General features: G+C 37.4%; 1 protein-coding gene across 3 annotated transcripts in view; it reads right to left on the bottom strand.

Annotated features, from left to right (window-relative positions):
• ATAD2B (ATPase family AAA domain containing 2B) overlaps nt 1-12791 on the bottom strand; it is a 121642-nt gene that overhangs the window by 14625 nt on the left and 94226 nt on the right. For all 3 annotated transcript variants that reach the window (XM_047782555.1, XM_047782556.1, XM_047782557.1), the window contains exon 23: nt 769-891. In XM_047782555.1, coding sequence (XP_047638511.1) covers nt 769-891 — 123 coding nt within the window. The remainder of the gene's footprint in view (nt 1-768; nt 892-12791) is intronic.

The raw sequence follows: 12791 nt of genomic DNA, 5'->3' as shown, positions 1-12791 counted from the left end.
CTAGAGACAACACTCCTGTACGCACTCCCCAAACTCTGATCCAAATTGCTGAGTTTCCTACCAGGAGGTCTCTCCTTTGTGTTACAAACATGCTTCAATAAATGCATATACCACCTTGTACTTAATTTGACACTTCTCCCTCTCCTACCAAAGTGTGAATTCCTCAAGGACAGGATTATACATTGAATGAACAAACTACATTTACTAATTCTGTTTTTATATTAACAAAATTACACATAAATTTCAATAGTTTAAAAAAAAAGTATTCCTCAAAAAAATTTTAAGTACCAGTATTGGATATAAACTGATGAAAATAAACCCTCTTTAAATACGAAGCCTACACAAATTCTTTAAGAATAGAGATCAAAAATTAACAAAGATATATTCCTAAAAAGAAATTTCACTAAGAGGCACCTTATCTCTATAATTTGCACTATCGCACTAAAACTGTCAGAGAAAGCAAAATTTTTAATTATCTTTGAGAATTTACATAACATATTTTAATATTAGAAATTAGGTAAAGGCTGGAAGTTCCCTTGTGTCATGGCAGGTTAAGGATCTGGCATTGTCCCTGCAACAGCTCGGATCACTGCTGTGGTGGAGGTTCAATCCCTGGCCCAGGAACTTCCATATGCCATGGGCGTGGCCAAAAAAAAAAAGTAAAGGCTGTGCCTCAAAATACATTTTCATAATACCAGCAAGTCTAATGAAATGTCACTCAATGATATTCAATGACCTTTTGGTACCTGTAGCAAGTTCATAACTTACCTCTTTTTATTCTTGCTTCCTTAATTTCTTCACAGAGTTTATTAAATTCTGGATCCAATTCAGCTGCAATGATGGCATGTGCAGTGTCCTTCAGAGTACAAGCCCTGTGCCGAATTATTTTATCTGTTAAAAAAGTTGGTACACATTTATTATACATACAAATGAAATAACATTAACAAAGAGCATCTTAAAAAGAAAAGTAAAAGAACAAAAACATTTATTTGAAAGTATTTCCAGGAGTTCCCATCGTGGCTCAGTGGTTAATGAATCCAACTAGGAACCATGAGGTTGCGGGTTTGATCCCTGGCCTTGCTCAGTGGGTTAACAATCCGGCGTTGCTGTGAGCTGTGGTGTAGGTTGCAGACGCAGCTCAGATCCCGCGTTGCTGTGGCTGTGGCTGTGGCCAGTGGCTACAGCTCCGATTCGACCCCTAGGCCTGGGACCTCCATATGCCACACGAGTGGCCCAAGAAATGGCAAAAAGACAAAAAACAAAACAAAAAAGTAAAAAGTATTTCCAAACAGAAACACTCACAGACTTTGAAAACAAGCTTACGGTAACCAAAGGGGGAGAGTCGGGGAGAGGGATAGACTGGGGGTTTGGGACTGCATATGCACACTACTGTATATGGAATGGATGGTCAATGGGGACCTGCTGTATAGCACAGGGAACTCTACCCAATATTCTGTGATAACGTTACTTCAAAGATATAAAGCTTTATTTTATATTTTTTGAAAATAGAAGTGTCTGGGAGTTCCCGTCGTGGCTCAGTGGTTAACAAATCTGACTAGGAACCATGAGGTTGCGGGTTTGATCCCTGGCCTTGCTCAGTGGGTTAAGGATCTGGCGTTGCCGAGAGCTGCGGTGTAGGTCGCAGACGCGGCTTGGATCCCACGTTGCTGTGGCTCTGGTGTAGGCCAGCAGCACAGCTCCGATTCAACCCCTAGCCTTGGAACCTCCATATGCTGCAGGAATGGCCCTAGAAAAGGCAAAAAGACCAAAAAAAGAAAAAAGAAAAAAAGAAAATAGAAGTGTCTAACTTTTCAATAACAATTTTTAAAAGATTTAGAGGATATTCATCATATATGTGCCCAGCATCAGAGCTGCCATAGACAGATAATGAGAGTTCAGAAGAACTTACACCATTTTCCCCATAAGAAAAAATTCGTAAAAACTGTGCTAAAGAATATAATATATGCAAAGTAAGGGTGATCTATTGAAAAACTGACGGAAACAAATACAACAGATACTCTAAGAATGTAAGGTGATATATAAATTGTAGGTAGATCTACAAGAGAAGTGCATACTCTGTTCTAAATAAATAAACTATATCTAAAATTGGTACTAAAAGAAGGGTCTCTGCTTTATGTTAATAGCAAAGTGCACATTCATTAACAATACAACATAAACAGTGTTCCCTACAGCTGTGCAACTGCAAGATATTAAAAGTCAAGTAAATACATCAAGGTCACTTAATTTATAACAGTATTTAGAACTAGAATCCTAGTTGCATAATAACATCTGCTTTTTCATCTCTAGTAAAGAAAGGATTTAAAGATGTATTTTATTTATAACTCTTCTTATTGGAAAGTTTAAGAGTTCATTGAGGAAATCGTGCAAAAACAAACAAGCAGCACTCAAAAGGCAACGCACTGGTACATTTCCTTCTAATATATTTTCTCTAAACATTTATTTAATAAACATTGTCGATAGAACCAGGAACTTAGTCAGGTGACAGCTATACAGCAACGAACAGAACAGAAAGTCTCCACTTTCAATGAGGTTGTCAGACTCATATAGGAAAGAGGTATTAACCAAATAAACTCATACACACATATAAACACCCCCTCCCATCCCTCCCTCACCCCACCCCCACCAAGAAACAGTAATAGCTGTGATGAAAAGCTACAGGACACTGGCATGGATATCAATTTCAAACAGGCAAGTCAGGAGAGACCTCTCTGATTTAGTGGCATGTAAGCTGAGACTTGAAGCATGCCTTGGGACAGCAGCTGAAAAGGGGAAAAAAACAGTGCGGGTTCAAAAATACCATGTGAGAAAGTTCTCGAGTAAAAAGTTCTTAGAGACTTGAAGAAACTGAAAGGTAGTCTGTGTGGCTACAATACAATAAACAAGAAGAAAACAGGAATCTGACCGTATTGAAAGGATTTTAGATTTATCCTAGAGAGCAATGAAAAGTCTTAAAGAGGGAGTTCCCGTCGCGGCGCAGTGGTTAACGAATCCGACTAGGAACCATGAGGTTGCGGGTTCGGTCCCTGCCCTTGCTCAGTGGGTTAACGATCCGGCGTTGCCGAGAGCTGTGGTGTAAGTTGCAGACGCAGCTCGGATCCCGCGTTGCTGTGGCTCTGGTGTAGGCCGTTGGCTACAGCTCCGATTCAACCCCTAGCCTGGGAACCTCCATATGCCTCGGGAGCGGCCCAAGAAATAGCAAAAAAAAAAAAAGACAAAAAAAAAAGTCTTAAAGATCTGAGCCGCGAAGTAACGTGACTTAAAGGAACATCTTCAAAAGATCTCTTCTGTATGTTATCTGGAGACTGAATTAAGGAGATCAGGAATAAAACCACAGAGCATAATCAGAAGGCTCTTTTTTTAAGTGAGAACGACCGAATTGAATCAGGGTAATGGCAGTGGTGGTGAAGGAAAAGATTACAGATTTGAAAATGCTCTCAATGACACAACTTGGAGGTGAAATGAGATAAATATCAGGGATGATTCCCTAGCTTCCCGTACGAAAAATGGAAGAAGTACCACTTATAAAAATACAAAAAAAAAAACCCTAGAAAATAGGAAAGAGGAAAAAGAAGTTAGAGATGTGTATTATTTGAAATAGTTTTAATGTGACTAAAAAAATATCCAAGTGGAAGTAACATGTAGGCAAATGAATATAGATCTCAACAATTTATGACCAAAAAAACCCCCGCCATGTATAATCTGCAATTATTACTTAAATTACTATATACATCCATAACATTATCACTATATTCAAGATAATAAACATACTGACCATCAGCAAAAGCTTCCTGTGCCCCTCTGTTACCCCTCCCTTTACCCTTTCCACAACCCTCCATTCCCAGGGAACCAGATCTGTCTACTGGTACTACAGATTACTTTGTATTTTCTAGAATTATTACATAGTATATATATAACGCTAACACATTATAAATATATATATAAATGGAATTATAAAGAATATATTCATTTTTGGTTTGGATTCTTTCACTCAGTATAACTGACATTAATAACTGTTTCATGTAACACTGTACAGCAACTACACTTCAATTTAAAAATTAATTTATAAAAAGTAATTAAAATACCTATTGCTATTGTTTCCATCAATGCTTCATTCCTTTCTATTGCTAAGTAACATTGCACTATTGGATATAACAATTTGTTTATCCATTCACATGTTGGTTGACATTAGGGATGGTTCTGGGTCTTGGACATTGTCTGGGGCTAGTATTGCATTTCTATAAATACAACTGAGTTTTGTATATTGACTTTGTATTCTGCAACCTCATTAAACTCACTTGTTCTCAATAGTGTTTGTAAATTCAGATTTTCTATGTAAACATCATGTTGCCTACAAAACAAAGACAGTTTTACTTCTTCCTTTCCAAACTGGATGCCTTTCATGTCTTTTTCTTACTTTACTGCACATGCCAGGACCCTCAGTATAATGTTGGATAGAAGTGGTAAAAGTGGACATCTTCACCATGTTGTTGATCTTAAGGGGAAGCATTTGTCTTCTGTCACTAAGCATGATGTGAACTGTAGCTTTTTGTAGATGTTCTTAATCAGACTGAGGATGGTCCACTCCACTCCTAGCTGGCTTACACTTTGTAATCAGGAATGCATACCGGATCTGTCAAATGCTCTGGTGCAGTGACTAAGAAAATCATTTCTTAGTCTCTTAATACTAAGAATTAGTATGGATCAATTTTCAAATTTTAAACCAATCTTGCATTCCTGGAATAAATCCTACTTGATTACAAGATATTGTGTTTTTAATATATTAGATATAATTGCCAAAATTTTATGTTCATGAGGGATACTGATCTAATAGTTTATTTGGCCTTTTTTTTTTCTTGGAATATCTTTTTCAGAGCAATATTAACCTTATAAGTTTCCAATTTTCTGGAAAAGTTGGTATTGAATTAGTATTATTTCTCCTTTCAATATTCAATAAATTAACCAGTGAATCTATCTAGACCTGAAGTTTTTTAATGGGAACATTTTTAAGTATAAATTGAAATTTACTAGAGTTCCCATCGTGGCTCAGCAGAAACGAATCTATCATCCATGAGGACACAGGTTCGATCCACAGCCTTGCTCAGTGGGTTAAGGATCCAGCATTGCCGTGAACTGTGGTGTAGGTCACAGATGTGGCTTGGATCCTGCACTGCTGTGGCTGTGGTGTAGGCCGGCAGCTGCACCTCCAATTTGACCCCTGGCCTGGGAACCTCCATATGCCACAGGTGCAGCCCTAAAAAAAAAAAGAAAGAAAGAAAAGAAAGAAATTTAAATGTATTCACATTATACATTTCTTCTTTTATAAGCTTATTTTGTTTTTAAACAAATTTGCCCAGATTACCTAAATTGTCAAATGATGTTCCTTTATTGTTCTATTAATATCTGCAGAATATGCAATGTTACCTCCTTCATTCTTGTTAACGGTAATTTGTGACTTTTGTTATCCTGATCTTAAAGATAAGATTTACTTATCTTCTAAAAGAACCAACTTTTGGTTTCATTGGTTTTCGCAATTATTTTTCCTGTTTTCTATTTTATTGACCTGCTCATATCCTTATTATTTTCTTTCTTTTGCTTACTCTGTGTTTCATCTGCTTTGTTTCCTAGTTTCTCAAGCTGGGACCTGATGTCAGTGATCTGAAACATTGCTTCTTTTCTAATGTAAGTATTTATTGCTAGCTATAAATTTTCCCCTAAGTAATGTATTAGCTGCATCTCACAAATTTTTATATTTTCATTTTATTCATTTTCAAAACTTTTAAACTTCTCTTTTGATATCTTCCTTGATTCAAGTAGTTATCAGAAGCACAGTATTTTGTTTCCAAATATTTTTTTCCAGACAATCTTTTGTAATTGATTTCTAATTTAATTCTATTGTGGTCAGAGAACACACTCTGTATAACTTGAATCAATCTCTCTCTCTATATATATATGTGTGTGTGTGTGTGTACATATAGGTGTATATATATGTACATATAGGTATATATATATTGCCAGCACCCATTGCATATGGAAGTTATGGGCCGGGGATTAAATCTGAGCTGCAGCTGTGGCAACCCGAGCTGCTGCAGAGACAATGCCAGATCCTTAACTCACTGTGCCATAGCTGGAACTCCTGAATCCTTTTATATTTAATGAAAACTTATTTTATGGCCCAATATATGATCTATTTTGGTAAACATTCTGGTGCATTTTAAAAGAATGTGTATATATGCTGCTACTAATATCACTTAGGTCAAGTTGATGGATCGGGTTGTTCAAGTCCTCTATATCTTTACCGATTTTCTGTGTACTAGTCTTATCTAGCTTATATATCTTTTTCATGCTTTGCTATTATTTATTCGTAGCTCTATATTTAAAATGGGTTCCTTATAAAGGAAATACTTTTTTGAAAAGATAGATGCACTCCAGTGTACACAGCAGCATTTACAATAGCCAAGATACAGAAGCAACATAAGTGCCCATCAACAGATGAATGGATAAGGAGGATGTTTTTTATATATATATATATATATATAAAATACTATTCAGCCATTTAAAAAAATGAACTACTGTCAAAAGTTTAAAGTTGCTTTAAATTTTAACTGCTACAAACAAAAAACTACAGTGAACACATTTGAGTAGCTATGCCTTAAGCTGACAATACTTGCAGCCCATGCAATACCACAACTTTCTGCCACTGGCTTTCCATTTCAGTTTGAAAAAAGCTAAAAAGGAGGTAAGATTAGATATAAAATCAGGTTGGAGTTCCTGCCATGGCTCAGCAGTAACCAACCCTACTAGTATCCACGTGGATGCAAGTTTTGATCCCTGGCCTCACTCAGTTGGTTAAGGATTCGGCGTTGCCGTGAGCTGTGGTGTAGGTCGCAGATACAGCTCAGGACCCCACACTGCTGTGGCTGTGGTGTAGGCCAGCAGCTCTGATTCAACCCCTAGCCTGGGAACCTCCATATGCTGTGGGTGTGGCCCTAAAAAAAAAAATAAAAATAAAAATAAAGCCAGGTATCCATCACTCTGCAATAACTCTGTGATCTTTTTGCTTTTTTAAACACATGCTTCCCATCTACATTCCATTCCCAATTAAAGGGGGCAAAATTAATTAATTAATGAAAAAAGAATTACATGAAAATTTCCCACTGATCTGAAGGACATGGAATTTATTCTAAAGAGCATCGGCATTTGTAGAGGGAACAATGCTTTTTACATATGCCTGTTATTACATTTTTTTTTTTTTGGTCTTTTTGCTATTTCTAGGGCCGCTCCCGCGGCATATGGAGGTTCCCAGGCTAGGGGTCGAATCAGAGCTGTAGCCACCGGCCTACGCCAGAGCCACAGCAACACAGGATCCTTAACCCACTGAGCAAGGCCAGGGATCGAACCCGCAACCTCATGGTTCCTAGTTGGATTCATTAACCACTGCGCCATGACGGGAACTCCCTACAATTCTTTTTAATCATTTTTAGTTTAGAACAGTGTCTAAGTTTATACATAGCTTAGAACTATAAGCTTAGAGAATATTCAAATTAGAAGAGATGTCCAGGAGTTCCCGTCGTGGCGCAGTGGTTAACGAATCCGACTAGGAACCATGAGGTTGCAGGTTCCGTCCCTGCCCTTGCTCAGTGGGTTAACGATCCGGCGTTGCCATGAGCTGTGGTGTAGGTTGCAGACGCGGCTCGGATCCCGCGTTGCTGTGGCTCTGGCGTAGGCCGGTGGCTACAGCTCCGATTGGACCCCTAGCCTGGGAATCTCCATATGCCGTGGAAGCGGCCCAAGAAATAGCAAAAAAAAAAAGACCAAAAAAAAAAAAAAAGAGATGTCCAAATCTTGGATCTCTGTGTTTTTTTTTGAGGGATGGGGGAGTCATCTTGGATCCTTATAAGCATGTGATGAAAGTGGAGAAGTACACGTGCATAGTTTTGGATGTAGTTGTTCAGAGACCCTCTCATAGTCACCAGACTTAAAATCCTTGCTTTAAAATTGTACATGAATAATAGCTATATATTTACCAGTTCTTTTACTTTGTCTCATACTTTTAAATCTTAAGATTCTCCAAACCCATGAAATTTAAAAGTAATATAAGCACACACAAAAAACAAAAAGACAAAAAAAAAAAAACCCACACACACTGGCTTTAAAGTTAAAACAGATCTCAATTCACTCAACTCACTGTGCCATATATTTGGGGGTCTGTGCACAAAATTACATAACCTCTCTGAGCACCAATCTCCTTATGTCTATAAAAATAAAGATATTACCATCTAGCTTTACCTTCAATAAAAAGTAATGGCTATTAGGAGTTCGAGATGTGGCTCAGCGGTAATGATCCTGACTAGTATCTATGAAGATGCAGGTTCAATCCCTGGCCTTGCTCAGTGGGTTAAAGGATCCCACATTGCCATCAGCTGTGGTGTAGGTCACAGATGTAGCTCAGATCTTATGTTGCTGTGACTGTCGCAACCTCATGGTTCCTAGTCAGATTCGTTAACCACTGAGCCACAACGGGAACCCCAGAGGGCAACTAATTAAAATTTACTAACTAGCCACGTTTATTAAGAACTGTTCCGGAGTTCCCGTCGTGGCGCAGTGGTTAACGAATCCGACTAGGAACCATGAGGTTGCGGGTTCGGTCCCTGCCCTTGCTCAGTGGGTTAACGATCCGGCATTGCCGTGAGCTGTGGTGTAGGTTGCAGACGCAGCTCGGATACCGCGTTGCTGTGGCTCTGGTGTAGGCCGGTGGCTATAGCTCCGATTGGACCCCTAGCCTGGGAACCTCCATATGCTGAGGGAGAGGCCCAAGAAATAGCAAAAAGACGACAAAAAATAATAATAATAATAATAATGTACTTTAAAAAGTTTTCTTGGATATAACTTACATCTTAATAAAACTGATTACTGATTTAGAAAGAATGTACACACTCCCAATAGAGGTAAAACATTTAACAAGGGTACTTAAGTACCTACAGTAAGAATGAGACTTAAATTGAGATCCTGCTGTGTAGCACTAGGAACCATGTCTAGTCACTTATGATGGAGCATGATAATGTGAGAAAATAGAATGTGTACATGTATGTGTAACCACGTCACCATGCTGTACAGTAGAAAAAAATTGTATTGGGGAAATAACTATTAAAAAATAATAATAATAAAGAAATATCTTAAAAAATTGAGAAGGGGACCCACTAGCTCCCCTCTTTTCATTCTACATACTGCCTATGTGATCTCATTCACCCCATACACTGATGACTCCAACCAGATCTCTTACTCAAACTTCTAATCTCTGAACCCACCTACTATACAATGTCTCTATTTTATCCGGATGCACATCCAAAATTAAACTGAACACCCTGCCTATAAACCTGTTCTTTCACCAGTTTACTTCTCAGATTGCTAACACTCAGACCTAAAACTCAGAAGTCATTCTAGATTTCTATCAGTCATATATAATTGGTTGGTCACTATGCTCCCTATGTTAGATCTATGCTGCCTTTGCAAGTGAATCTTAATTGATTTCCAACCCTCACTTCATCATTCCCTTGATCTCTACCCCAAAATCTATACTGTCTGTAATACGACAAACGCAAATCAAATCATATCACTTCCTGCCTCAAAACAATCCTGCAGCTCCTTATCATCTAGAGAATTAACTATGAAGTCTTAACACAGGATCAAAAGAAGATAGGGAACTTACTATGACATTTATTTATTGCATGACTCCCCACTAAGAAGGCTTTAGGCATCTCTCAGGCCAGAGCTATATATCTCCAGCACTGAAAGCAATTTCTACATACAGAACATTTCATAAATGGATACTCAGTAAATGGAGATTCATTGAGTAGGGAAGTGAATGAATTTCCCACCAATCCTCCACAGACACTCTATTTTCCAGCCATATTCTCTTTTTTAATGCCTTTGGATACTACTTTTCTCAGCCTCAAGTGAATGCCCTTTTTAATCTTGTTCATCTCCAGGTAGTCTCTTCTCCTCTGTGCTCTGCACACACTGTACATATTTATCTAATACAGACTTTAATCTGCTGCTGCCTCAAGACAAAATCCAAAACTGCCTTTTCTATGTTATCTCTATATCTTAATAGTCTATTATAATTACTAATAATTAGAATTTGTCATTCCTATAAAACGGTGAGTTTCTAGATACTAGGAACTGTGGCTTACTTATCTCTGCAGAGATGTCTGTGATGAGTTGAACTGTGTTCCCCCCTCCAAATTCATATGCTGAGACTAGAACCCCTAGGATCTCAGGTGTGACTGTATTTGGAATAGAGACTTTAAAGAGATAATCAATTAAAAGAAGGTCATAAGAGTAGGCCCTAGTCAAATCTGACTTGTATCCTTACAAAGAAAGAAAATATGGACTCACATAGACACACCAGGGGTGCATGGACACAGAGAAAAGACCACATGAGGATATGGCAAGAAAGGAGCCATCTGAAAGCAAAAGAAAGGGACTTTAGCCCTGCCAACACCTTAGTTTTAGACTTATATCCTCCAGAACTGTGGGAAAAAATCAATTTATGTTGTTGAAGCCACCAAGTCTGTGGTATTTGTTAAGGATGTTCTAGTAAACTAATACTATTAACATATAGCAAATGTCTGCCACATAGTAATTATTCAAAATGCATTACTGATCTCAATACCTCTATCTCAAGAGGCAAAGACTGTCACAGTGCTTTGTATTCTAAGCACTCAGCTCTAGTAACTAGCACATGGTCACAGTGCTTTGTATTCTAAGCACTCAGTTCAGTAACTAGCACATGGTACTCATAAATACTAACAGAAAATACGCAGCTGACTGAAATGTACATAGCCCATAGAGGGCTCCAAAAACTGGAGTGATCTGTGAGCTTTATTCTAAGCAACTGGTACAAAATAAAAGATTTTGAGAGAGTAAGTTAGAGCTGAAATTTCATCAAAATCAGCTAAATGATGGTATTTATGTGAAGGCACTTGAAGGCCAGAGGAGGAATGTAGTTTAAGACAAAGAATGCAGGACAGGTAAACACAAAATATATCACATATTTATAAAATACTGACTAGGGTCAAATATCTGACACTGGTCACATTTAGAACCTACACGTTAAAATTCTCTGGCTAGCAAATACTTCATTTCTGTCCACATTATTCTCAAGAGAGAATCTGGGTAAACACTTAGGCACTGTGTATAGCTCCCAAAATGTTGGCTCTTGTCTTCTACATGTATGCTAGGTTTTTTTCCCCAAACAGCAAAGTATTCTGCAAAACAGCACATTGTAAGCTTTCAAATACTCACGGGAGCTTGTAAAAGTAATACAACATTCATGTAATTTCCACTTGCTACACAACAGACCCTGAGGTTGTTTTTCTAATACATAACAAGTAGTTCTGTTGCAGAGGAAAAAAACAGGCCTCTTGACTAAAGATAGGAAAAAAATCTAAACAGAGCCAAAATCATGCTTTTGAATCATATACTTTTTGCATCCAAAACAACAGTGAAGGAATAAAGTTACAAACAAGTGTACCATGTCAACTCTGTGAGATAGAGCTATACTCTTTGATTATATAACTGCATTCTATAGTAAAAGGTTGTTATGCCTCAGAAATCATTGCTTCTTTCTTAAAAGTATTATTATTTCAATGTGGTAATAATTAAGTTACACAGGAGAAAATAAATCTGGATTGATCTTTTCTATTGGATTTCTCTAATCACTCAAATTCATTTTTCACTATCAGTCCCTAGATTTGTCCCAAAATAGGCTTAAATTTTAAATGTGGTCCAGAGAACATAATAAACACAAAATATAAAGGGTCATTCTAAATCAATTATGCAGGTATCCACTATGGAAGCAATTTATGAAAAATTAAAGCACAATTTAAATAATAATGACAAGAATAAAAATATGGACAACCGGCCTTTATGGAACACTTAAACACATCTCAGGCACCATGCTAAAAGCTTAACCTAAACATATGGCTTAACCTAATATATTTTCTCATCTAATCCTTACAACCACTTCAGTGAGAAGAATACTGTAATTATCCCTATTTGCAGATAAGGAAACTAAAATTTAGAGAATTTAACCTGATCAAGTTAAAGAACTAGGAAATAAAACTGGGACTAAAGCCTAGGTGCAATCCAACGCCCAGGCTCTCTCATTACCTACTGGACAGTTTCAGTAACCTCTGTGTCTTGAAAAACTAACAGGATGAGAGTGTAGACACTCAAGTACTCTCACACACTGCTCAAGACCACTACAGAGACACTTGTGCAGCTGTATCCTCACCAAGAGCCCAGCAAGAGAATCACATGAGGCTGACATCCAGCCCATTCTTTACGAAACAAATTCTGGCCCTGTTGCAGATGCCATCTACACTGAAAAGGAGATTCTCTCATTCACACAAAATTGCTACACCACAAGTGGACCTGAAGTTGCTAGAAAAGATTTTTTAAATTGTGAAAAAATTCAAGAAGATTTTTCAAAATTGTGAGAAAATCTAACAACACAGATTAAAAGCCTTGAAGAGATCATACATTCTTTGACCTAGAAATTTCATTTTAAGGAAGTTATCTTAAGGAAATGATTAAGGATATACATATAATTTATGCTATATTTGGTGTTACAATACATGAAAAAACTAAAAAAATCTATTATGTCCAATGATAGTATATTAGCTATTATAATATATAATACATCCATATGATTAAAATTATGTGGTAGAAATACCTTAACTCATAAGCTTTTCACAAAATCTTTCATG

This window comes from Phacochoerus africanus, chromosome 5 (genome assembly GCF_016906955.1).
Source record: "Phacochoerus africanus isolate WHEZ1 chromosome 5, ROS_Pafr_v1, whole genome shotgun sequence".
Classification (NCBI taxonomy): domain Eukaryota; kingdom Metazoa; phylum Chordata; class Mammalia; order Artiodactyla; family Suidae; genus Phacochoerus; species Phacochoerus africanus.
The sequence above is the reverse complement of the archived record's forward strand: the minus strand, read 5'-3'. Positions and strand labels throughout refer to the sequence as shown.